We start from the raw sequence: 27,430 nt of genomic DNA on the forward strand, positions 1-27,430 counted from the left end.
TTGAACTTCACCAATCATTTAGTCGCTTGAACTCCGCCCCCTTTCTTAGAATCACCTGAACGCTCACGTTCAGATCTGCCTCTATCCAATCAACAACTGATGGATTGAAGCAAGTCCACGCCTACATTTTTTTCCTGTTATGATAGTCTGCTACACTTGGATGTAGGACAATATTTCAGCTTCATCGCAACGTTAAAGTCACCATGAAATCAAAATAGACAACTCCTATTTTTAGTGAAATTTTGTGGTGTTTTAATTTATTTGTACAATATTATTGACATTATTTTTTATTAATAGTACTAAGATCGCAGCCACTGGCAAATGACAATGATACAAGTCCCACCTTACATTTTTATTTTTTTGGTCAATTTAAGCCATTTAATTTGGATATGGTTTCACTGCGACTTCAAAGCTTAGTTATCGTACCTGAAGGCTTTAACTTGAGCGATGGCTGTGCTGAAGTCCCGTGCTCTAAGGCTCTCGATGAGTGAGTGGATGGCTGTCTCTGTGCTTGACTGGTCCACTTCAAACTCGCCCACTCCCTCCTGTCCATCATCTACTGACTCCGCCTCCTTCAGACAGCTCTCTAATATGGCCAGCTCCTCTGACATGTTAGTCACCTGAGAAACACACAAGCACCATGATATTTTAAATCAACATTTAGTCAATATTCTCACAACTCTGACTAAACCACTCACGAAAAATGACCAACTTGCCAGAACACAATCAATCAGTAGAAAAAAATCATTGACGCGCACCATAGTCATATCATATTAAGCATAAACATATTGAAAATTGATATTGATATTCCTTAGGCAATGCGTATTAGCTCAAAACCAGGTCGTCCCAAGCTAAATATATAAGAGCTGTTATATGATTTCTACATAACAGAGGTCGCTGAGGTCTGTGTGTGTATGTGTGCAGTCTATAAAGTGTAAGTGAGTTTGTATCGATGCGCGATAAGCTGAACGGCTTTGCTTTGGTCTGTGTTAAGCATATCAGTCTCTCTCAGTGAGCATAATGAAGTTACGCTGCACTAAGATCATTATGTGAAGTCAGACCTTTATATGTGTCCATACTGGCACACATTAGCAGAAACTACCATGAAATCCAGAGAGAAAACTGACCATCTTCTGTCTATATGTGTGTGCTGTCAGAGCATCTTGCTGGCTTCATATTAAGCACAATGTTTGTGGCACTCGAGAAAAACAAAAAACAAAAATAATTTCTAGCACAATTTTACATAAGAAAAAAAATTAAAGGGACAATTTAGCCAAAAATTATAATTTAAGGATTTAGTAACCCTCAAGATGTTTGTTCATCTTAGAAACACAAATGTAGATATTTTAATGAAACCTGAGAGATTTGTCGCTGCATTGAAAATCAGTGCAAACAAAACTTTGACGCTTTAAATTAAAAAGTTCATAAAGACAGTATAAAAGAATTCCATCCTTATTTCAATAAATTCAAGTCTTCTAAAGAGACTGGACAGCATTATATAATGAAGAGATTTAATTGAGCCTTTTATTCACATATAAACATTGATGAACACACATACATAGAGCACATCAAATATGGTAAACAGATGACTCGAATGTTTGTGCTTGACATGACAACCAATGAGGTTTGTTCTCACATCAAGCAAGCATGGTTGGGCTTTCGTTTACCATATTTGATATATTCTATGTGTGTGCGTTGATCTATCAGGTTTCATAAAAAATATTTTCATTTGTGTTTTGAAGATGAATAGAAGTTTTGTGGGTTTGGAACAACTTGAAGGTGAGTAAATGACAATTTTCATTTTTGGGTGAACCAACACTTTAAAAATGGTACAGACAAACACAGCAATGTATCCTGTGTGAACAACAAATAATTAAGGATACAAGCAGAAACAAACCTCTGCCTCTCTCTTGATGGTGTCCACTCTGCTGATGAGTTTGCAGTAGGCCTGAAAGAGCAGCAGGAGCTGGAAATGTAGCTTATACAGCCGTCGACACAACTCCAGCTCCTAAAGAATCAAACAGAAAGAAAAAGAAAGAACACAACACCATCACCTTAACATCTTTAGTTTTAGTCATCTGCACAGTCAGCGGCAAAACTGCGTAATCAGATGAATGGACGGCAAGATGAATAAACAAATGGAGGAATAGACGGATGGATGAACATCCTGGCTTTGAGACGGAGAGAAGGGTTAGCAAGGTAACACCCTGGTCAATCACTTTGTAAAATGTGGACAATGTATGATTCCCTTATCAGAACGAAAAAGTCAGAACCGAATTGCGTGATCCAAAATATGTCAGGAGTGAGCAGAGGGGGCAGCATGGCAAGGAACGAGGAATCTAAGCTACTTTTCTCTTCCGTCCTCCGCTCAGATGTCCATGGACACACTCCAATCACACACTGAATGCATATGTGTCAAATTTCTAGAAGCATTAAAAACAATAATAACCCATTAGCAAATTAGCAAAGTCAACACTGTAAGTATGCAGAACTCATTTAAGCCATTAAATAATGAAGTTTATTAATGAAGCATGTAGTGATGATATATGAATGATCATGAATTAGTAGTGGTGTTAAGAGATCAGATGTAGGGGTTGTTCTGAATTCTGATTGGTTGTGCTGATGAATCAGTGAAGAACAGATGAATGTTCAGTGTGCGTGGCTGAATCGAAAAGGATTGTGACAGGCTCTAAAATATGATAAACCACTTACTGCTAGCATTTCCATTTGCTAAGCAAGAAGGACAGCAGGCCACAAAAAGAGGAAACAGGAAATGAGAGAAAGACCAACAATTAGTGTGCTGATAACACCCCAAGAACACCGTAAGAGAGAGATAGAGAGAAATATTGCAGTCTGTTGGTAATTAACAATGACAAAAATATTGCAGTCACATGCAATGCATTCTGTTTTCCTCAGTTTTATGTACACTCTAACATTTGTAACATTGCTAAATATATGCAAAATAGATAGAAAAGGGAAATTAAAGAGAGTGAGAGAGGTTGAGATAAATGCAAGTTACAGTAAGAAAGAAAAATATCAACTGTGGCGTCACAAAACTGCAAAAGCGCTTATCACAGAGAAAATAAAAGTGCTGTTTGCTGGGACAGCAGTGACTAGGATGAATAGAGGAGTAAGACACGGAGAGCATAAAGGTCATTTAGCCTCTACCATAAGAGATGGGTTGACAAAGAAACAGTGCATACTCCAATCTTCAGTGTCACATGATTTTTCAGAAATCATTCTAATATGTTGGTTTGATCCTCAAGAAACATTTATTTCCACCAATGTTGAAAACATTGTTCCTTAATATTTTTGTGGAACTGTAATAACCCCCCCCCAAAAAAAAAGTTCAAAAGAACAGCATTTATTTGAAATTTAAATCATTTGTAACATTTTTCATAAAAGTATTAATTTCTTTAAAAAAAAAAAAAAAAGTATTAATGACCCTAATCTTATGCACTAGTAGGGGTGGGCATCTTATTTCATTATATATATATTTCTTGTTATTAAAAATAAGAAAAAGAAGCAAATTAATAGAACACAATAGAACAAATAAATATGAAATAAACTTAATTTTTTCAGCTACAGTAGGATAGGTTTATTTAACATGTAGTAAGAAATATTACAGAAATTGATTAAAGTGTATAAATAACACACTAATCTTCACTGACATTTAAATTCTGCAGAAATCTGCGGTGAGTTCAGGAGCATTGATTCTGTGTGGGCCTGGCTACAAGTAACAGAACGATCAGCTGCCCTTGAATCACCTCTGCTTACATTCATACACAGGTTCTTACATTCTTCTTTATCTCTCAGAGATGAATAGAATTGTTTAGAGCACAAATGTTCACATCTGTCTGCTCAAACAGAAACATGCAGTGAGGTAAGTGTGTGGAAGTGTTTTTTTTTTTTCTACCTGAGCTTGATTGTTCTGATGAATCAGTGAAGAACAGATGAATGTTCAGTGTGCGTGGCTGAATCGAAAAGGATTGTGACAGGCTCTAAAATATGATAAACCACTTACTGCTAGCATTTCCATTTGCTAAGCAAGAAGGACAGCAGGCCACAAAAAGAGGAAACAGGAAATGAGAGAAAGACCAACAATTAGTGTGCTGATAACACCCCAAGAACACCGTAAGAGAGAGATAGAGAGAAATATTGCAGTCTGTTGGTAATTAACAATGACAAAAATATTGCAGTCACATGCAATGCATTCTGTTTTCCTCAGTTTTATGTACACTCTAACATTTGTAACATTGCTAAATATATGCAAAATAGATAGAAAAGGGAAATTAAAGAGAGTGAGAGAGGTTGAGATAAATGCAAGTTACAGTAAGAAAGAAAAATATCAACTGTGGCGTCACAAAACTGCAAAAGCGCTTATCACAGAGAAAATAAAAGTGCTGTTTGCTGGGACAGCAGTGACTAGGATGAATAGAGGAGTAAGACACGGAGAGCATAAAGGTCATTTAGCCTCTACCATAAGAGATGGGTTGACAAAGAAACAGTGCATACTCCAATCTTCAGTGTCACATGATTTTTCAGAAATCATTCTAATATGTTGGTTTGATCCTCAAGAAACATTTATTTCCACCAATGTTGAAAACATTGTTCCTTAATATTTTTGTGGAACTGTAATAACCCCCCCCCAAAAAAAAAGTTCAAAAGAACAGCATTTATTTGAAATTTAAATCATTTGTAACATTTTTCATAAAAGTATTAATTTCTTTAAAAAAAAAAAAAAAAGTATTAATGACCCTAATCTTATGCACTAGTAGGGGTGGGCATCTTATTTCATTATATATATATTTCTTGTTATTAAAAATAAGAAAAAGAAGCAAATTAATAGAACACAATAGAACAAATAAATATGAAATAAACTTAATTTTTTCAGCTACAGTAGGATAGGTTTATTTAACATGTAGTAAGAAATATTACAGAAATTGATTAAAGTGTATAAATAACACACTAATCTTCACTGACATTTAAATTCTGCAGAAATCTGCGGTGAGTTCAGGAGCATTGATTCTGTGTGGGCCTGGCTACAAGTAACAGAACGATCAGCTGCCCTTGAATCACCTCTGCTTACATTCATACACAGGTTCTTACATTCTTCTTTATCTCTCAGAGATGAATAGAATTGTTTAGAGCACAAATGTTCACATCTGTCTGCTCAAACAGAAACATGCAGTGAGGTAAGTGTGTGGAAGTGTTTTTTTTTTTTCTACCTGAGCTTGATTGTTGGGTCGCTGGTTACTGTCTTTATCACCGAAGGTCTTTCTGCAGTTATCCAACCACTGCAAGGGAAGCAGAAATGATACACCTTATTAAACAAAAAGCAGAAAAGTGCAGGTGGAAATTTCTGATGTTGTGAATATGAGCAAAGACATTTTTTTTTTTTCTACCTGAGCTTGATTGTTGGGTCGCTGGTTACTGTCTTTATCACCGAAGGTCTTTCTGCAGTTATCCAACCACTGCAAGGGAAGCAGAAATGATACACCTTATTAAACAAAAAGCAGAAAAGTGCAGGTGGAAATTTCTGATGTTGTGAATATGAGCAAAGACAGATGACATTTCTGTGAGTGCGAAACAGAAATACAGGGAGAGACGAAGAGTGCGTATGGGAGTGTGCATGAGGTAAATTTAATAAGAGTCTGCTACTTAGCAAATTAAAGAGGGTCTGTTTAAGCACAGAGGGGGTCAGCACATAATGCTCTAGAGGCAGTGCCTGTGTCTCATCCAATTACTGTCCTCTAGTCATCCACTATCCCATCTGCCCCCCTCTACTCCCCTTCCTGAGCCTGTCCATCCAGCTAAATGATTTAGGGTCTCCATGAGGCTATTCTTAGTGACCGTGCATGAAGAGAAATTGGCTGCTGTAGATTCTAGATGGGTGCTGCTAACGGAAGCTAACGCTGGCTAAATCAACTCACGACTTTATATGATTTAGTAGCCCACAATAACTGCAAAGAGACGTCAAGGAGCATTTTATGATCCTGCACTGTCAGCTTATTCTCCTCTGCTGTCTCTCCTCCATTGCATAACCTCAACATCACCCTTTAAAGATGGGTTTAAAGACGAAACCTTAACTAACAGACTGCACAGGAAATTCCCAGATTGTTTATGGGTATAGCTGAAAATCATTGTACCGTTTCTGCTTTAATGGAAAAAAATATGTTCTTTTATTATTGCATTAGATTTAAAGAAAGATTTTCTGTGAGTAACTTAAATTTGGGTTTGTTCCCTACTCAATAATATCATATGGCTTCGAAATACTTGAAATAAAGCACACAATTTGGAAACACAGCAGTATTATACACTTAGTATCTGACCTGTTCGGCTGCTTCTCTCTTGCTGTTGTAAGTGTCCAGATGCTCTTGTAACTCCAACACACTGAACTTCAGAGTCTCCAAGAGCCCACAGGAAACCAGCTAAAACACACACAGTTTAACAGTTTACTAAATATACCAACATGTTATATTATTGAATACTATCACACTGATATAATCTTTGTAAACAGGCAAGTGTAACTATACAACTAACAGTAATTTTCAGGTGTGAGGTGCAGAGGAAGTGTACACTCACAGTTTCAGCATCAAGTAGGACTGTAGGGCACTGGGAGCAGGAGGTCATGACCTCTAGAGAGCTCAGGAACTGGTTTCCCATTCGTTGGAGCCCCTCGCTAAGGAATCTTACTGAGGCATGGGTAACCGAGTCAAATTTCCTCTGAATGTGCTAAAGAGACAGGAGACAATCAGTGACTCAGTACTGCAGAAAAACACCAAGCTATGAATCAGTCAAATAACAAGCTAAGGTAAACAACACTTACACAAATTTGATTATGAAATAAAAATGTAATTGTGTATTTAGGATTAATAAAATGCTAGTAATTAAATTAACTGTATGGCAAGACAGTAGAGTTTGACAATACATTCCAAAAATGCTTAAAATGGTGATTTGTGATTTGATATGCTAAACATAGCAGTACTTTCTTGTGATGCATGTCAATACACTGCTGAAAATTATATGTAGACAAATAAACGAATGACAGTTAAAAGTGTTTATTAGTCCATACAGCCAAAAGTGACAGTTTAAGAACACATGTAAGTAGACCTCCATTCAAAAGTTTGGTGTTGGTAAGATTTTTTTTTAAATGTTTTTGAAAGAAGTCTCTTATGCTCACCAAGGTTGCATTTATTTGATAAAAGTACAGTAAAAACAGTAATATTGTGGAATATTATTAACATTTTGAATAACTTTTCTATTTAAATATTTTAAAATGTAATTTATTCTTGTGATAGGAAGCTGAATTTTCAGCAGCCATTACTCCAGTCTTCAGTGTCACATGATCCTTCAGAAATCATTCTAATTTGTGGCCATGGACCACAAAACCAGTCATAAGTGTCAATTTTTCTTTCAGAAATTGAGATGTATACATCATCTGAAAGCTGAATAAATAAGCTTTCCATTGATATATGGTTTGTTAGGATAGGACAATATTTGGCCGAGATACAACTATCTGAAAATCTGGAATCTGAGGGTGCAAAATAAATCTAAATATTGAGAAAATCGCCTTTAAAGTTGTCCAAATGAAGTTCTTAGCAATGCTTATTTGATTAATAATCAAAAATTAAGTTTTAATATATTTATAGTAGGAAATTTACAAAATATCTTCATGGAACATGATCTTTACTTAATATCCTAATGATTTTGGGCATAAAAGAAAAATCGATAATTTTGACCCATACAATGTATTTTTGGCTATTGATACAAATATACCCCAGCGACTTAAGACTGATTTTGTGGTCCAAGGACACATTTGCTGATTTGTTGCTCAAGAAACGTTTCTTAATATTATCAATGATGAATATTTTTGTGGAAACCGTGATACAATTATTTCAGGATTCTTTGATAATTAGAGAGTTTAAAGCAACAGCATTTATCAGAAATCTTTTGTAACATTATAAATGTCTTTAGTCACTTTCCTTGCTGAATAAAAGCAATACAAAAATCTTACTAACACAAGATTTTTGAACTGCAGTGTATCTGCATGAAACTGTATATTAATATTCATATAATGTGCAGGTACAGACTCACAAACACTCTTGTTTTTACCTGGAAGAGTCGTGAGAACACATGGAAGGTGTAAACAGCACAAGACCCATCCGAGTCCGACAACATCTGGTTAACATGGCAACGCCAGGCGTCCTCCTCATCATCATAGGCTACGGGTTGGAATGCTGCCAAAATAGCCGAAAGAAAGGGCGACGGAGGTGGAGAGGCCTGCAGTTCAGGAAAGCCATCTGCATCGCCCTCATCTTGACTGTAAACAGAGATGGAAAGAGCAAAACTCAGACACATATAGAGACACGAGCACCAACACAAAGCGTTACATCATTCACGAAGGAAAAACGTAAACAGAGACATGCTGTTCTTTCTATCAAGCTCTCCCTCCTCTCTCTCCCACTCACTGCAGATGTCCTGTGCTGCAGTGTTGTTACAGTCCAAATCTACTGCAGAGGCACAGAAAAACAACATACAGATAAACACACACTTACAGGCCTGTAGGGCCGAAGAGCTTGATGAAGCAGACCGAATAGAAGAATCTGAGACCAGTGCTGCTGAAGGATGTGGAGGACATTGCCTTCATCTTCACTAACAGCTTTTATCGTTCCCTTCACTCTCTTCCTGCTCTGATGCTTTTTTCGCCGTTCCCTCTCCGAGCTTTTCACCTCACGTGTTAGCCTAAATTCTCCCTCTGCATTTGTGACGTTCTCTGTTTTTCCCTCTCACTCCCTCCCCCACCCGCTACTGCGCTGCACACGAGCGGTTCCCACACACGGCTACAGGCTCTCATTCTGTTCAATGGATCTCAGCCGCAGAAAGTTGCCAGGAAGAGCACAGAAAGGCCCTCATCACACAGTGCACGCGCAAAAATCTAATTAGAGCCCTTTGCTGAATCTCTGCCTATAATTTTTATTAATCGATCATGGAAGAGCCGGACACATCAGGGCTTAGGGGATGATAAATAGCACTGCAGAAGAAGTGTGTGTGTGAGAGTGCGTGTATAAGAATGAATAAAGTCAGTTTGTGGAGGCACTTTCTGATGTGCTCACGTATAGATGGCTGACCTTCAAGAGCAATGATGTTGCCAAGTATGAGATCACCATTCACAGTATTAATAAAACTCATCCTTATTATTCATGGCAGAAGATAAGAAATATGTTGAATGGTATTAAATGGTACAGTACCGACTACGAGCAAAAAAAAAAAAAAAAAGTCTAAAGATCCAAAGTGAACAGTGTTATGTACAGCTGTAAATGGGGTCCAAAACATTTTGTGATCTGTTCACTCAAATCACATTTGGAGGAAGTCAGAAATGAGTATGACCAAAGTATTTGCAGTGTTAATGCTAATCCGTAATGATCAGTCAAAGAAAATAATGTGTTCATAATAAAGTTTGGAAAACTCCTATATTATATAAATAAATGCTGTTCTTTGGAATCTTCCATTCATCAAATAATCCGGGGGAAAACCAGTATCATGGTTTCCTCAAAAAAAAAAAAAAAGTAGTTTTGCCACCACAGATATAAATTACATTTTAAAATATTGAAATAGCAAAAAGCTATTTTAAACTGTAATAGTATTTTACAATATTACTCTTTTGACTATTTTTTATCAAACAAATGTCAAACAAATCTTACAAACCCCAAACTTTTGAACGGTAGGGTATATAATTCCCTTTTTAACAAACCTTTTGTCATTTGTGCTATTTTAATTCTACTACTCTCTCAAAACGTTGTGAGCGGCCTAGAGAGCATATTAGGCGACCAAAGTTGTTACAAATAATAGGGAATTAAATGCATCTGGGCAGCCTTTAACTGAGTGCAGGGCTCGCAAAATCGCTAGTCCGACGTCCCGGGGCTATTGTGTTTTCCAGTTGGGCTACCAAAATGTATCACTGCCCTGCCCGACGGGCTATCTTGAAGTGATATAAAAACCCTTCCTTAATTCGCGTTGTTCACTCGCTTGTAGGGGTGAAACGGATCATAGTTTATCATTTACACGTGTTTCTAAGTCTTACCAATTTAAACATTCAAGCGTTTTAAACCATTCATTCGCTTGAAGAATTCAGTTCGGTGCTCACAGCGCGCACTTACAGAGCAGCGTTTCAGGCAGAGCACGAACACAGAATTGATACCTCTTTCGCTTGAACGGACACATACACGCAAAATTATCTCAAAATAACTATCTCGGCAAGTATTTTTATGTCTTGAATGTAAACAGTGGAGAAAGAAATCGCACGTGCATCATTATATTGGATCCGTGGATTAGGTCTTAAAGGGGCAGCAGCCTTTAAATACCTGCTGTCAGAGAGTGACATTTGCATCTCATTCAGCCCGTTTGCTGTTTTTGTTTCTTTCAGATGTTTTATGTAGTATCAAGAAGCTAAAGTCAGACCATTTTGTTTTTGTTTCAAATGTCAACATTTTACCATCTAAATAACATATATGCAGCATCTTTGTCTGGATCGTGATTAAAATACACAGGCAAAACCTTAGTTTACTTGCATGGAGACATTTATTTGTATTTATTTATTTGATTTGGGATTTGTTTTAAAATTTCAAGTTAGTATATTGTTTGACATGATCAGCTTCACAAAATAATGTGCAGCCTTTTGGTCTTAGAAATAACAAAAGGACACTTTTTAAAAAAAAAATCTGTCTTAAATCTCATTTTGTTAAAAAAGAAATTGTGAGAGAATTGTATTGTGAAATCAGTATCGTGAATCATATCACATCGTGAGTTGAGTGAATCATTACATCCCTATATGCTACTAGTTTTTGCTGTGGTATCGAAGTAGTAAAGTGTTACTGCCCGAAGGGCTGCCAGGGATTTTGAAATTTTGCGAGCCCTGGAGTGTATATTTCATAACTGATCATTTCATATGTTGCGCTTTATGTGACCTGACATGCACTTTGGTTAGGATGCTGCCTTGAATGTAGCAGTCTATGTTGGTAGTAGACAACAAGGTAGGGTTTTGGAACAGAGCCATAACTGATGAACTTTCAACCCTGTGAATGATTACTACAGAAATCACACACCAACCTGGACATGCTGGAAAAATCAGCCTCTTCTTCCTCGCACCTATCATCTAGCTCTTTCAGAGCCAGTGTCACGTCCTCCTCACATACTGAATCGGGGGCCGAGTCCAGAGCAAGGGGCAGAACAGTCTCCTCCTCACACATGGAGTCCAAGGTGGAGTCTATGACAGGGGGTGGCAGCACCGGCTCATCATCAAAGAGGGATCCAGGCGGGCTGTCCACAGCTGGTGGCGGAGGGGGCGCTGGGTCCAGGTCGTCGGTGGGGTCCTGGGAGTCAGGTAAGTCACAGAGCTCAGGGGGGTCTGAGGGTAAAGGAGGAGCACTGCCAAACCCCGTATCATCACTGACACTGCTGCTCAATTCATCTGCTGCAGTTACACTGGCATCCTGTGAACATGACATTAAATGGAAGTCAGGACTGGGGCAAAGAGGGCAACATGTATTTTGGGGGACAATAATACCTCTTCTGAGTGCTTTATATTGTAATAACAACACAAAAACTGAATCTTTCAATTATCTTGTGTGCATTAAGCACAACACTCCAGAACTGTTGCTGTAGAAACTGTATTTATTTTTACTGAAATAGAAAGGACTATTTATTTGGGTCCACATTCAGGCTAGGTGGTGAACATTACACATTTAGAGTGAACATCCCCAAGGGACTCTTAATCACCGCCACTCACAAAATGGCCTTGCTATACGCGTTCGGTGCTTCTATTATGAGAGGAAAAATCAATCATGGTACGGGGCTAATCTTTCACCATTGACTTACGATGCAAATGTGACCAGCTGAGGACTAAACCTGTGACATCAGAGGATCTATATTAAATGGACCACTGTATTTCCATTCATAAATCACATAAATGCACGGAGCTAAATAGCAGCTGACTATTAAATCAATCAAAATCATGGAGAAACATCTTTACCCTGAGCCTCACATGGATACTTACACAAGTCAATATTCATGTATTCTCGCTTGTGCTTTGCAGGTATGTTAGATATCACAACATTTAATTTAAAAATAGTAAATAACATGCTGCAATTAAAGTTATATATTTTACATAAAATGTATCATATGAACTTGGGCTCTGTAAAAAAGTATTGCTTCAGACACAGCCAAACGTATGCCGATTAACTAAAAATGCCAAATATTGGCAATATATTGGTCGGCCACTACTTACAATTGATTAGCTGAAGGTTCAAACTTCAACCAATCAAACAAACTATTGTACTATTGTGCAATAGTTGACAATGTCACATGAGCTCAACGTCTGTTAAACTCAAGATCTTTGAGATGTACGATGGATGTTATTATTAAGTTAAATTCCAGGACACCACAGGAATGATGGTAAAACATCTCTGGGAACAAACTGTTCCATCTCAGACTCATGTTTTATTCAAGCATACTTTAAGGAGACAACCAAGAAAAGAAAAAAACCCCATCTAATTGAACGAACTTGAGTTTCTTTTTTTCTTCTTCTCCTCCTCCTGTCTATTTATGAGTCTAATGCATTAACAGAAGGAGGAAGGGTGGCGTGGAGCCAAAGTAGAGGTGGTATTAGAGAAAGCTTTTAGGCGTTCTTGGCTGTGGTGGCCAAGCAGATGAGTAAGACTATCGATGGTTTTATCTGGACTCATTACGCTAAGAGCTGAAGAATGACAGGAGAGATGCCCTTGAGCTGATATTGAGGTATGACTGGACTGCACTCAACTGGTCTTGGCTGGACTGAGTAGGTATTGATCAAAAGTTGTTCATTCATTAACATCAACAGGAGGCGTATTCTGCTATGAATTGTGACCAGGGGACATACAGTTTTTTTGACTGAAAATTATCTGAACAGTGATGGTTCGTTGTGTGTATGAAGGTTGACCTGGGGGAACATCCTAAAAAGATCATTTTTCTAGAATAGAACTGTCATTTAAACATCAACCAAATGAAATGGGGGGAAAAAATCAGTTATCAGCAGTTAGTTAAGTTACAGTGTTAGTAACATGGCTGGCTAAAGCCTGTTAGTGGTCTTTAATGTTCTCTCAGTCGGGCTGTGCCTTTGTTTTACTTGAAAACTACTGCATGCTCTTTAATTTAAAGGGATAGTTCTCCAAAAAATTTGTTGCCACTTATTCACCCTTATGCTGTTCCAAAAGGCATGACACTGAAACCCAAACAGTACGTGGTCACTGCTTTCATTCTATGGATAAAATCAGCATGAACTTTCTTCAGAATTTCCTTATTTGTGTTCCACTGAAAAAAAACCCACCCTCATGTTTGGGGATTTTGCCTTTCAAATCTCGTAGAATGGTGGGTTTTCACTAATACTCACGATGAGGTTGCAGGTCCATGGAAGTGAGTAGTCTTCGTCAGAGCCTAAAGCGTGTTAACGTCTGTGTTTTTCAACCTTTCTGAGACCAAATTTGAGGTAGTTCTAGCACAGCAGGCCTGAGGTGTATGTTTGTCTTTGATAATCTCTCCCCCAATCAAAAATCAAGCAGGCAAGCAAGCCCCACCCTCATAGCAGTCAATCATTATCTATTGACAAGCACCCCATAAAGCAACACCCAGTGAGAGGAAAAGAGAACATGAGCCAGTATTCTGGCAGAGGAAACAGAAAGAGCCCAGTATTCAAAATGCAACACTTTCAGGAAACACTTTAGCAGCAAAGTCGGCATTAAAAGCTTGACATTTACATTTTTGGATGATTTAGGGAAATTGACAGGTGAGAAAACAGCACCAGTTGACTCCACAAGAGAGCAAAAAGCAAATGGCTAAATAGCACCCGTGCACCACAATTTATTGAGACTCCTGATTGATCCCACCTCAGGCAGCTGGCTGCTATTGCTGTCAGAGTGGGTGGTCTCAGGGGTGGGACTGTCTGGGTGGGGCAGTGGTGGGGTGGGCGTGGCCTCTTCTGTCAGGACACTACTGGAGGACTCTTGCGACTGCTGGAGGGAGTCCATATGATTGGATATGGCGTCATCCGTCGCTGAATCACTATTAAGCTGTGTAAAAAAGAAAAATGAATCTGTATTTAGCAAAAAATTAAGCATAATGTATCTGCTGTAGAATTCTCTGCCCTAAAGTGTTATGCTGCATCCACATATAACGGATCAATGAAAAAGAGTTCTGTACTTCTTAATATTTAATTCGTCTTTCATCATGACAACATGCGACATGCCAGAAAAATAGTTTGAGCCTGCCAAGACCAATTACATTTCAACTTTCAGTCTTGTTCAAACAGCGTAGGAAGAAAGAGACAAAAACAGGAAAAGGAAAATGACTTTCACTCAGCAGCATTTAAACAATCGGTTTTCTTAAGCTCAGCTTAGTAGCTCATGCCCCATAGCAAGCAGAAGGGTGCAAAAACTTATTGGAGGTTTGAAATGTAAAAAAAAAAAAAAAAAAGTTTACATGTAAACATTCATGCAGAAAATCTATTAGAATCCATTTAAGTAATGAGAAGGCCCACAAGGAATATGCTGTTTTTTTTCTTTGCATATTTCGTTGATTTTGAGGGAATAACCATGTTAAAATGAGTTCAATTAATGTCTGAAAAAAACTACATGATGTGCAGTCTGGACGAGTCAATGCTAGTTGTTGAAACTAATTTAATGTAAAATTACATAATGTAAGATGGGCACAGACCCTGATTAATTGTTTCTATGTGAGTTTATTGTATTCAGAACGAGTTGAAAGAATGATAGTTAGTAATATTTAGCCGGCAAGTGTACGATGCCTCTTCTTGTTTTAAGCTAAAAGTATAATGGAATTATACAAATAATTAATAAACACACAAGACATACATTTATGAACAATTAATGTTTCAATTTAGTGGAATTCTGCAGAGATGTGTGTGTGTGCAGATTCTGTGTAGGCCTCTAAATGAGATCATGCTGTCAAGGGTCTAAACAACTATGGCAAAGTTAGTATAAGAATGCAAAACCACTACAATTTATTAAAGTTACTCTTGCTAATAAAAAATACAGAAAAATGGGTCCCCATCACCATACTTACCCAAAACAAATGCAACAAAATGGAATTAAGGGTCAAAGAAAGGTTTTGGAGTACTAAAAATGAATAGTTGGCTTGGCAGCAGGGAGAAGTGCAGAGGGCACTTGTTTAAAGACACTGGAAGCGCGGGTTATGCAGAAAGCAAGCGTCTAACCCCGCCTAGATAGGCCGTGGCAGCGTCTAAGCCCAATTTGGCGCACAGACACACCATGCCGGTGCCCCCTGTGTGGAGGGGGCCCAGAGGAGAGGGGACTTACTAGGTTGGAGCGGGTGAGAATCTGGCTAGCGCTCAGTACCTCCTCCTCAGATGACTCATCGGTGTCCTCCGGCTGGATGAGACTGGGTGTGCTGCCGCAATACTGGCAGTCCTGCAGAGACGGGGTGTCACCTTTTTCAATGCTGTCCAGAGAGCGACGCCTCACACCCCAGTTGAAGTTGTCCATGCTCTCCCCCTGCAGGTGGAACAGTAGAAAGCCAATAAGAGCAAAGCCCTTCAACTTTTAACAGCCAGCTGTGTGAATTATAGAGAAAATAAAGGATAAGAAATAAAATGAATACACTATACAAATCACGACACAATACACACAACCACAGAGCACAGTGGGGTGGGTGAACATGGAAAACAACACAACAATGACCAATTAAAATTCTAAATCCTATATTCAAAATGTATATTCTATTTTGAATTAAATTTGTTCATTTGCAACATCCATGTACTTGTGAAACTCATTAGCTACAAGTATAAAAACAAACCCACTTTATTGGCTAGCGGGAATCACATTTCAATTTCTGAATGGGCAAATTTTCAAATGAATGATGAAGCCAATCAATTATAGAACAAAACACAAACTTTTCCCTGAACACTGTTTAAAACTTACCTGAAGCTCCTGGACGCAAAAGAGGAAAAAAAGATAACAAGAGTGTTAGGGAGAGTTAAGACAGAGATAATGTGGAGACAAACAAACGGACACAGGTGATGTCAGAGAAATACAAACACACATAGACTCTCGCTTTGTTAATGATGAAACATGAATCAGTTCTGATATGCTTGCAAGAAAAGACTTTGAGGATTGTTTGTTAATTATCAAAATATGTGGCAACATGCCAAGAGCATCAGTGCTCACCTCTCCATCCTCCAACTCAACATCCAGGAAGTCAAAGTCCTTGAAAACACCAAACTGCTGTTCACTTCCTGCATCTTCTGCTTGCAGTTCCTCCTCCCGTGTCACTTCCTCTACAGTGGGGATCAGACTGGTCTGTTGGTCACCTGCATCTAAATCCTCATTTGAAGAGAACACCACCTACACAAAAGAGGTGTAATTAGCCATTGCTAAAACTATGCAAACTGATGTTATGAATACAAGAAGGAAAACTTACAGAGGGGTTTTTAGGCATGCCAGACTCTGGACCGCACAGAGACAGGACGTTCATCAGTTTCTCCCGTGTTCTTCTCTGGAAGTAGATAACAACAAATATCACCATTAAAATAAGAGTTAAAATAAAAAAGCAATTAAAGCTGCAGTTGGTTAATTAAGAATTGACAGATTTTCATTATGGTTGACAATACCTGTGAGAGCTGTGGCCTCTTCCAGCTGACTGGCACCAGCCCATTTGAATTGGAGCCAGAGGAAGTAGAGGAGGTGCTTCTTGTCACGGCAATTACCTGCGGTTTTCCATTACGCCCCACTGCACTTCGCTGGTCTCCATACTTGTGACCTATAATAGGCGTCTGTGGGTCAAATGTTAAAAACAATGTGAAAAAAGCTACAATGATGAGTTTATAAAAAAGTTTTGAAACTACAATAGATATACATAAGCCTTCAAAAATTTGGGGTTGGTAAGATTTTGTTCATGTTTCTGAAAAAAAGAGACTCAAAAATACAGTAAAACAGTAATAATGTTAAATATTTGTATAATTTCTGTTTTTTACTTTAATATATATTAAAATGTAATTTATTCCTGTGATGCAAAGCCACTACTCCAGTCTTTAGTGTGACATTATCCTTTGAAATCATTCTAATATGCTGAATTGCTGCTCAAGAAACATTGCTTATTTGTATAAATGTTTTCATATTTTTGTGGAAAGTGATATTTTTTTCACTATTTGATAACCAGAAACGTCAAAATAACAGCATTTATTTGAAATACAGATCCTTTGTAACATTACGGTCACTTTTGATTCATTTAATGCATCCTTGCTGAATAAAAGTATTAATTTCATTAAAAAAAAATCGTACTGATATCAAACTTTTGAACAATAAACAAAATAAAAGTGACTGAAGACAGAGAAGATGGCAGGCCAAGCACCTCGGAGATGTCAAAGTGGAAGTCCAGCGTTTTTCCTGGCAGTTCTTTAGATGAGTTGTTGAATATGCGAGTAAAAGCGATCTCCGGGGAGCCGGTGGACTCCATGCTGTAGGAGCGCTGCACCTCATCAGGAACCACCAGACTTGCAGAGCGGGACACCACTAACTTCAGAATGTTCTGGGCCTCCTTCCAGTACGGGCTCTGTAGCAACGCACAGACACAACAAACAACAAAACACTTGAGCCATTTTTCACCATACCGCCCCTCTTTTTTCCTTATTTAACCTTGAGGGACTCACGAGATGAAAAGCTTCAATAAAGACCACAGAGGAGGAAAGTGATTATGCAGCTTATAGTTCCTCAAAAGTGCCTGCTAAGCAAACAGCCCCCAGGCCTTTCATACAGACAAATACATACTACAGCAAAGTCCACTGTCCATTACTACAAACACACCCACAGGCAATGGAGAACAGATGAAGGAATTCAAATACACATGGAATGCTCTGTCTTCACAATCTCTTGAAATGGGACAGGCATACTAAAATAAATAATTGGAGGGACTGATTTCTGCGTGTTGACAACAGAAAGAGTAAGCTGTACACAGACCTGTACATATTTGCCAATGATCTTCATGATTTCCAAATTGAACTGTTTGACAGGAGCAGCAGACAGATCAATGTGACTCAGTAGACTGTAGATGATCTGTAGCAAAGACTGCTGCAAGCTGTTCAGGCCCTTCTCCAATAGCTGAAACAGAAGAGGTCAAAAGGCAAGAGATTATATATATATATATATATATATATATATACACACACACTTCAGCACCAAGTTATATGACAGAAAAATGTGGCTTGAGACGTCATCATTCTGTTGCAGTTTTGTTAAGTGTGCAAATATATACATTTATTTTATTGCTGCTGTATTATTTAATTTATTGCTGTCTGAAAAGCTCTAAAAACTCAGATATTTTTATTGAATCCAACTATATGAGTTAATGTATGTCAATCAAATTCCTCCATTCAAATTTACCTCAGCTAGGTATGTAACCAGGTTAAAGGTGATTTCAGAGAAGGAGTCGTGCAAGTAGCGGCACACCACGTTGATCCAGTTGGTGCTGTCTCTCGAGTAACTGTGCGTTGAGTACAAGCTCATCATGTGTGCCAGGTTGGCCAGTGTGGCTGACTTTTCTTCAGCACACACTTTGGCGATCCGATCAGCAGTCTCCTTACAAAACCCTGTGGGGTTGTCAAAGTGCTGGACCAGGTGTGGCAGCAGGCACAGGACATTCAGAGGAAAACCTGACAGGAAATAGGTTCAGAAAATAAATATATGGATACATCCTAAATTACTGAAACAGATATTAATATTGAACCATGAGCGCACCTGCTAGCTGTGAGGGGTCTATGAGTGTGTGTCGGGACACAGTGATGAGTTTACTGAGGAGGTGAATCGTGAGCTCCTGTGTTGCAGCTGAAGTGAAACCCTTCAGGAAGAGCGTCAGCAGGCCGGGGAAGTTGTACCACTTCAGTTTGGCCTGCACTCTCTCCAGCTTCTCTCTGCTGTCCGGCTTCTCCAGGGGCATCTGGGCCAGCAGTCGGTTCAGCAGCCTGAGTGCCAGCAAGTACTCAAACTCATAATCGGACTCCAGCAGCGACGTTGCAATCCAGAAGACCGTTGCCATCAGGTTGGTGGGGTCAGCTGGTGGCACCACCTCACCAGATCCTCCTCCAGTTCCACCCCCACCTCCTCCATCACCACGAACACCATCCTCTCGTAATGATGATAAGCTCCGTGTGCGGGCTAGATTTCCGTGGCTGCCACCCAGTCGGTCGGGTACATCGAGGGTATTGCTGCGGTGACGGTTTCCCAGGCGTTCACCCATCAGACTGGCACGGAGTGAGTTGCTGCGAGCGTGGCTGTAATGGACATGCAAGAAACTTCCACTGCCAAGGTTCAGCTGACCGGTACTTTTCCTGTTATTGGCAAATTTGGTGCCCTGCAGAGGATCATGGGAGGCCCTACAGAGGTGGAGACAGCGTCTCAGGTTTATTTGGGTAAAAAAATGTGTTATATATGAAGAGAAATAATGTTTTTTATGTTTTGTTGTAGCAGAGCATGTCTTACTGTGAGAGTGCAGTGAGCAGGTCGTAGCTCTTCATTGTTTCAGCAAGAGTATCTATACCAGCCTCTAGTGTCAACAGTAACTCGATAACAAAACCCTGCAAGAGACAGATGAAATGTTTGATTATGACTGTTTAGAGATCAACACTTAGCAATGCCTGAGAACAGTGCGGAAGAGGTTTTTGTCACATGTCTGATTGGGCCAACATGCACAATGATTGAAATAAAGTAAAATCTAAAGTAGTAGACTAAAGTAGATGATGTTTTGTTGAAATTGTAAGAATGAATCTTGGAAGGACCCAAGATATTATATTTATATTATTTATAAATAACTCTTTAAGCGAGTTCACTTCATAAAAGAGTTTTCTACATACATTAAAAGCTGGACAGTCCATGAGTTCAATAAAATATGTTTGACACAAAGGGGAATCTTACAAAACATGCATTGAGTAGGGTCTTCACCTTTAAGCAAAAATGCAGCCTTGTATGGCCTATGTGACATATATAACACACACACACACACACACACAGACATATATATATATATATATATATACACACACTACCGCTCAAAACTTTGGGATCAGTAAGACTTGTAATGTTTTTTAAAGAGGTCTCTTATGCTCATCAAGGCTGAATTTATTTGATCAAAAATACAGAAAAATTTTTTATTACAATATAAAATATTGGTTTCTATTTTAATATACTTTAAAATATAATTTATTTCTGTGATGCAAAGCTGAATTTCCATCAGCCATTACTCAATATTGAGCAGCACAACAGTTTCCAGCACTGATAATAATTCAGCATATTAGAATGATTTCTGAAGAATCATGTGACACTGAAGACTGGAGTAATGATGCTGAAAATTCAACTTTGCATCACAGAAATAAATAATATTTTAAAGTATATTAAAATAGAAGCCATTATTTTATATTGAAATAACATTTTGCAAGATTTCAGTTTTTTTCTGTATTTTTGATCAAATAAATGCAGCCTCGATGAGCATAAGAGCTTCTTTAAAAAACATTACAAGTCTTACTGATCCCAAACTTTTGAGCGGTAGTGTATATATATATATATATATATATATATATAGCCTAAAATTACTACTTAGGGCCAAGTACGTTGGTAGGGCAAGTAAAAAAATCTGAAGTACTGGCCCGATCAGGTCAGAAGAAAAAAATCCTCATTGTTGAGGCCTGCTGTAGCTTTCTTATCAGTACTTCTGGAAGACTGGGACATTTCTATATACCTGAGCCTCTTCCCCTGGATCTCCCACAGTCTCTACCAGACGAGAAAGCACGTCTGACAGTGTGGAGGCTGTGAGTGGCTGTTTCAGTGCTCTGAAGATCTGGAAAGAGCGACCAGCGTAATGCCGCGATGAGCAGGACAGAGCTGTCTGCAGAGCAACTTCACTCAGTTCCCGCTCCAACTGGTAACCTAATCAAACATGCAGCACAAGAACCCATCACAATCACAGCAGAAACATTTCAATTCTCTTAAAGAAATAAATTAGCATTCCTTCAATATGGAAGTTGGTCCTCTACAAAAATTGTGTCTTACCGGACGGTGTTTGTTTGAAGACGTTGACAACATGGCGAAGGAATACACTAAGCTGATCAGCACTTTTGATGTTGGGGTTTTTGGGAGAGACGTCTTCATGGTTCCACAGCGGACCACGTTTCCTATGGGCCAACCAATCAGAAGAAAAGAATTAGAGGAAGTGACACAACAGGAAATGTCTAACATAGAACAAAGGCAAAGCAGGCTCACACAACTCTTAGTGAACAACCATTATGTAAAAAAACACTCTGAATCAAACATTCACACAGATGAGACTGAGCGCACACACACACACACACACACATGCAAGGCAACAATACCCTCTCCTGTTAGACATGGCTGCAGGCAGAGGAAAACATATAGTATCTTAACAAAAAATAAATGTACATTCAATATGTATCAAGGGAAACTAGACAGGAACAACATTGATTATTTAAAAAAAAAAAAAAGCACACTTATTTAAATCTAAAGTTCTGTATTTTGATGTTAAAACACTTCCCTTCCCATCTTTTTATGCAAAGACAATTATGAGAAAGTCATAAACATCGTGACTTATGTACTCCAGTAGGACATAATATTACTAATACTAAAAACTAAATGTTTTATTTATACATTTGTTATTCACTTCTAGCCACAGCGACTTGGGGCCAATTGCTCCGAAAAGGTATTGGGTGATACAGCCAAAATTATTACAATCTTTTTTATATTGATCATGATGTAAACATAACTTGTTTGTTTACAAGTAAACTCCAAAGGATAGACTCTCTGGATTCTGTGTTTTACAGTTAAATACAAATCTATCCTCAAAAACAGTGTAATAAAATTAATTCATAAAACTTTAACAATTTAATCAATCGGTTAAAATGCCAATATTAAATGAAAATATAATCCTAACCTTCGATTTTTTGTCAAATAAGGAGCACAACAAAACTTGTATACTCTATAAATGTAAAAAAAAGTGGAAAAATAAATAAATAAATGTAATGTTTTAATACATGTATTTACTATTTTTAAATGCATTACTATTATCATTACTATTGATAGATACATTTCACAATAGACAATAGTAATAAATTTCTGTCATTAGCGTTTTACATTTTTTAAAGTTTAAGCAAACATTTATTTTTGTGGATTGTCATGGAGAGCTTTGAGCCATTATTAGGCTCCGTAACCCAATTCTTTCTTTGCCAGAAGCACTCCTGAACATACAAAACTCTCAAGCAGGATTGCATGTTATTGGTTAAAATGTTTGGTGTATTCAGCATTTAGATAATGAAATCACAACCCTAAGAGGAAGAATTTGACAGACTGGCCTGCAGAGACCCTTCACCTTGAGCTGATGAACTCGATGAGGTTTTTGACCTTCTCGTCCTGCTCTGCAGACAGGTCCACTTCGTTAAGGAGAGTAGGAGGGAGGTGAGGCAGCACTGAGCTGCCCAGACTGATACTAGAGGATGTGGAGCTGGAGCTCAGGCCAGAGTCTGTCATTGGAGACGGCTGGTAGTCTGGCATCAGCTCTGTAACACCTAGGAGAGACAAACCAATGCACAATTATTTATTACTGTAATACATTACTTATTATTATAATTAAAGGGATAGTTCACCCAAAAATGAAAATTCTGTATCACATATACGTAAACAACATATGCATAAAGTATGTGATACTCTCCAAAATGGTGCCAGGGTGACACGGAGGAGACAAATTGTTGAATAAAGTCGTTATTTTTGTTTTCTTTGCACACAAAAAGTATTCTCGTAGCTTCGTAAAATTGCGGTTGAATGCTGATGTCACATGGATTATTTTAACGATGTACTTACTACGTTTCTGGACGTTGATCGTGTTAGGATCCTTGCTGTCTATGGAGGGTCAGAGAGCTCTCGGAATTCATCAAAAATATCTTAATTTGTGTTCCGAAGATGAACAAAGGTCTCACGGGTTTGGAACAAAATGTGGGTGAGTAAGTAATGACAGAATTTTCATTTTTGGGTGAACTATCCCTTTAATTACTATTATCAAGCAGTTGGATGAGAGCACTGAGGCAGACAGATACTGCAAAACACCTTTGCTTTTAAATACCTGTGAGGTTGAACTCCTGAAGAGTGGGTTTGACTGTCAGAACTCTGGGCTCATTCAGTTCACGGTTGCGAAGAAGTACAGATGCTAGTGACTGGACACTGCTGTTGGTGCCCTGGACGACCAGCAGGTGAAGCAGTAAACGCTTGCAGTGCTCATAGACCTCTGGGTGCTGATGGTCAAAGCCTACAAGCACAAATATGCATTTCAGGACATACAATGTGCAACATTCCAGTGATGATGGTTATTAATAAACTGTACAGTTGTGTGTGTGTTACCTATAAAGATGGCATGCAGTAGCAGGTGAAGGTATGAGCTCCATTCCACTTTGACCCCGTGGTCTACAATGAGGTCAGTCAGCAAGATCACAGCAATGTTACACCTGTAAAAAAAATGGCAATGTGTTGTCAGCGGTCAAATGTCAAGGAGAACAACACTGAGTCTGATTTAGGGCACACTGAGTACGTCGAGTCACCTGTGCAGGGAGACTCCAGGTGTGGTGGTCTCAGGCAGGTAATCGATTAGTGGTGACCAGCAGCCGCCAGTGGGAGGAAATGGGAGGGGCTCTGGCCGGTTATGGTCCATCACCTTTAGACGCCAGTTAGCATAGACAGGCATAGAGTCACCTACAGAGAGAAACAACATGTTCATAACAATACCATTCAAAATTTTGAGACCTGTAATATTTTTTAATGTTTTGATAGAAGTCTCTTATGCTCACCAAGGCTGCATTTATTTGATCAAAATACAGGAAGAACAGTAATACTGTGAAATATTATTAAAATTGTAAATTTTAAAATGTAATTTATTCCTTTGATGGCAAATGCTGCCCATTCAATTTTACACGGATTCTACCTTTATATTTACCTTTATACCTATATATATGTCTGCCTTCAGACCGAGTATTTTTTTGGTCAGAGCAGGAGCAACATCAGAAGTTTGAGGACAGTGATGTTAATGTACTCACTCTTCTCCTCCTCATAGGATCCTCCAGAGCTGCTGCTGTAACGGGACTCCAGCCGATGGTGCTGTCTGTTCAGATTACTGTTTAGACCAGTGTAGATGTCCAAATGAGTGTAACTGCACAGAGATACAGAAGTTACATTCAGGTTCCACTTAACAACTTCATCTAGTACTTTTGAGGAAGCAACAAATAAAGAACAACCAATAAGCAATAGCTGATAAATGGTTCTTGGTTTATTTTTAGTAGGATTAGTAAAAAGTAATGACTAATGTTTCTTGTTTGTTTCTTTATAAATGGAACACATTTCCTAAATCTAGAATCAGTTTACCTGTCCTCCATATTGGAATCTTTGATTTTGCTCTCATGGTGTCCATCAGGTCCAGGTACCATGGTGTTACTACTGGACGTTGTCCCTGGATAGAGCCAAACATTTCAACAAAATGACAGTGAAAATGTGATTGCTTCCTTAGATCACCTGTTTATCAGAAACTTTTCTGTAATCTTTGGGTTTCCTAAATGGTTCCTACTCGTCTTATGATTCTTAAACTAATTTGTATAAAGGTAATGTTGAGAACAAAGTGGTCAGAGTATACATATATACTGTACCTGATGTAACAGAAGGGATCTTGTAAGAAGTAGTAATGCGGTAGTAAGGTGGGTTATCCATATGAGTGACAGCTGAGGATACAGGGTCAGTTAGCTCCAGCTCATACATTAACTCCTCCAGCAGCTGCATTGTCTTATCCCTGCCCAGATACACCACTACACGCTTCACCTGCAAAATATTAGGAAATGCAATCAGAAACACAACAGCATGGAAGAAACTAAGTTATTAAGAAACATGGCCAAAGTCACAAGTGCAGCCATTCTTGCTTAAGGATTGAGTATCAGGTCAGGACAGGTGTCACTCACATAAGGAAGGAGACTTGGTTCACTGTTAACTCCAGACATGCTGATGAGGAAGTGCAGGATGATCTTTAGATTTTTAGGCCAGCTGTCAGCTAAAGTGGTCCAGACGTTCTCAATCTCTGACCATGCAAATTCATCACCATACTGTAAAATCAGACCATATGAACATTCATGCAATAATTACCTTAAAAATGGGTATAAATATTAGTAAATGTGTTAAAATGATATATTTCTATAAAATCAAATGAAACTAAAATTAAATGGAAAAGGGGAAAATTATCTTTGCAATAGAAATGTATATTCACTATAGATATTTACACCTGTACCACAGTCAGCACATAATCGACATATAGTATGTGTGCGTTTACCTTTGCAGTCATGAACATGAGGTTGTTGAGGATCATGGTAGTGGCATGTGGTGAACCCCAGCCCTCTCCTCTCAGCCAGCGACGGCTGTTCACCATCATCATCTCTCTCTCATGGGCGTCCTCCTCTTCCTCTGTTGATGGAGGTTCCTCTTGACGTCGTGCTGAAGGCTTGCAGTCCACCAGCTCTATGTTGTTCATCCAGGGTAGGAGGTAATGCAGCATCACCTGCCGGCCACCAGGGTGCGCTGTCTGGATTCTCTGACTCACCTCTGATTAAAACAACACAGAATCTTATTACAAACACAGTGTTTATGTGGGGGGGAAAACTTTTTGGCTCGCATAAAGTTATTACCAATGTTAGATTTACTGAGCGTTACATTTATAGATGTTTGACCTCCGTGAAGTTGGCACCCCATAAAAAGAAATAATCACCAAAACTATGCCATTCGTTTGTGCTGATTTGTACCGCAAAAACGAACGTTTGTGCTGGTTTGGTGTTTGAGATATTAAACAATTTTTTTGACCGTGTCACTCTCCACCCCACAGAAATGATAAATATATTTATAGAAACCTTTGAATTACTACTTTAAAACGAAATAATTCAAAGTCTTCAATAAAACTCTTCAAATAATTAAAAACAAACTCTTTCATTATGTAATCCGTAAAGATGCATTTCTCTCTAAAGGCGCATCCAGAGGAGATAGCGAGTCAGGATCGACTTGCGACACTGACTTAGAAATACTTTTTAATAAATAATTAAAATATCTCCTTACTATCCCCCCACGACACATTCATGGTCATAATTTTTTTTTTTTACTTATTTTTAAATCTCTTGTAAGGGCAGCCGTTTTAATCCAGTCCTCTTTTTTTTTTTTTTTTACCAACTCTTCCAGACATGAAAATTAGCTCGAAGCATATAGGGGCCCTATAGCTCTATAGGGGCGTATAAGTCGGGCTCGGGCTGAAATGGAGGGCTCTAAAATAATGGTCTTTGGATTTCCCCTTACCTTAAAACAATTGTCGTTTGTGTTTCATTATTAAAGCCTATTAATTAAAACACATCAGTCATAAAATACAATGGCAAATTCGCATATAATTAAATATCTAACTTTTATTAACAAAAAATGAATAAGACGAATATTGCCTACTTGCGTTGTAACCCAAATAAATAAGGTATTTTCCCTTGTTAAAAATGACTGCTTAGTTTGTGGTTCATTGTGTTTTTTATGAAAACACAGCAACAATAAAGACAAACTCACTTATATTAAACAAAGAAATGAAACTTTTATTAATATTATTATAATATATTTATATACGTTCGGCTATGCATACTAGATGTTAAATGCAGTAATACCATGTAATTACATTTAGCCTACATATAGCCTATAATGGCATATTAAAGGCTTGTTTTTTTTGCCATTACATATTTATGAAGAATTGTATTTACAGCCAGAATTTTAGTTACAACCAGGATTTCTTTTCAAGGTACAAATCGAGCACAAATGAACGCAGCATTTGTTGTGAAGAACGCCCTGTATTTGTTATTTTTAGGTGGATAAATGCAGTGTTCAATTTTCTAACGGCACAAATTGAGCACAAAGGAAAGGATTTAGACTCACTGTAAAATAAATGAATGAATAAATAAATAAATACAAAAAAGAAAAACTCTGTGGCCGCGCTAAATGGGTTTAAATGGGTTTTTGTTATATAAAAGAAGCGGTCATAGTTACAGGGTTTATTTTAACGGCACAAACCAGCACAAATCGAGCACAAACGGCACCGGTTTGGAGAGATTTGGACGGCATGGGGGTGGAGAGTGATGACACTGCCTTGAGTTCTGTTTGTTATTTCTAAGAAGGGGAAATATATTTGATTTTCATTTCAATGGTACAAATCAGCACAAATCGAGCACAAACGAATGACACCAGTTTTGTGCGATTTAGACGAACTGGGGTGGAGAGTGACGTCACAGCTCCCAAAAACATTTTGGTTATATCTAAGGAAGGAAAAT

General features: G+C 38.3%; 1 protein-coding gene across 1 annotated transcript in view; it reads right to left on the minus strand.

The window, feature by feature from the left end:
* LOC107601924 (protein furry homolog-like) overlaps window positions 1-27,430 on the minus strand; it is a 94,914-nt gene that overhangs the window by 3,846 nt on the left and 63,638 nt on the right. Inside the window, exons 22-51 of the mRNA XM_016294284.1 lie at window positions 25,420-25,688; window positions 25,055-25,195; window positions 24,749-24,917; window positions 24,471-24,555; window positions 24,146-24,258; window positions 23,654-23,804; window positions 23,457-23,560; window positions 23,182-23,364; window positions 22,435-22,630; window positions 21,105-21,226; window positions 20,794-20,981; window positions 19,542-19,636; window positions 18,801-19,435; window positions 18,447-18,715; window positions 18,024-18,164; window positions 17,419-17,619; window positions 16,679-16,840; window positions 16,489-16,563; window positions 16,236-16,412; window positions 15,990-15,998; window positions 15,369-15,563; window positions 13,920-14,102; window positions 11,110-11,492; window positions 8,116-8,323; window positions 6,586-6,735; window positions 6,333-6,431; window positions 5,406-5,474; window positions 4,025-4,042; window positions 1,898-2,008; window positions 427-620 (exon numbers count right to left, since the gene is read on the minus strand). Coding sequence (XP_016149770.1) covers window positions 427-620; window positions 1,898-2,008; window positions 4,025-4,042; window positions 5,406-5,474; window positions 6,333-6,431; window positions 6,586-6,735; window positions 8,116-8,323; window positions 11,110-11,492; window positions 13,920-14,102; window positions 15,369-15,563; window positions 15,990-15,998; window positions 16,236-16,412; window positions 16,489-16,563; window positions 16,679-16,840; window positions 17,419-17,619; window positions 18,024-18,164; window positions 18,447-18,715; window positions 18,801-19,435; window positions 19,542-19,636; window positions 20,794-20,981; window positions 21,105-21,226; window positions 22,435-22,630; window positions 23,182-23,364; window positions 23,457-23,560; window positions 23,654-23,804; window positions 24,146-24,258; window positions 24,471-24,555; window positions 24,749-24,917; window positions 25,055-25,195; window positions 25,420-25,688 — 5,095 coding nt within the window. The remainder of the gene's footprint in view (window positions 1-426; window positions 621-1,897; window positions 2,009-4,024; window positions 4,043-5,405; window positions 5,475-6,332; window positions 6,432-6,585; window positions 6,736-8,115; window positions 8,324-11,109; window positions 11,493-13,919; window positions 14,103-15,368; window positions 15,564-15,989; window positions 15,999-16,235; window positions 16,413-16,488; window positions 16,564-16,678; window positions 16,841-17,418; window positions 17,620-18,023; window positions 18,165-18,446; window positions 18,716-18,800; window positions 19,436-19,541; window positions 19,637-20,793; window positions 20,982-21,104; window positions 21,227-22,434; window positions 22,631-23,181; window positions 23,365-23,456; window positions 23,561-23,653; window positions 23,805-24,145; window positions 24,259-24,470; window positions 24,556-24,748; window positions 24,918-25,054; window positions 25,196-25,419; window positions 25,689-27,430) is intronic.

Source organism: Sinocyclocheilus grahami, unplaced genomic scaffold, assembly GCF_001515645.1.
Source record: "Sinocyclocheilus grahami isolate Dianchi unplaced genomic scaffold, SAMN03320097.WGS_v1.1 scaffold315.1, whole genome shotgun sequence".
In the NCBI taxonomy this organism is placed as follows: domain Eukaryota; kingdom Metazoa; phylum Chordata; class Actinopteri; order Cypriniformes; family Cyprinidae; genus Sinocyclocheilus; species Sinocyclocheilus grahami.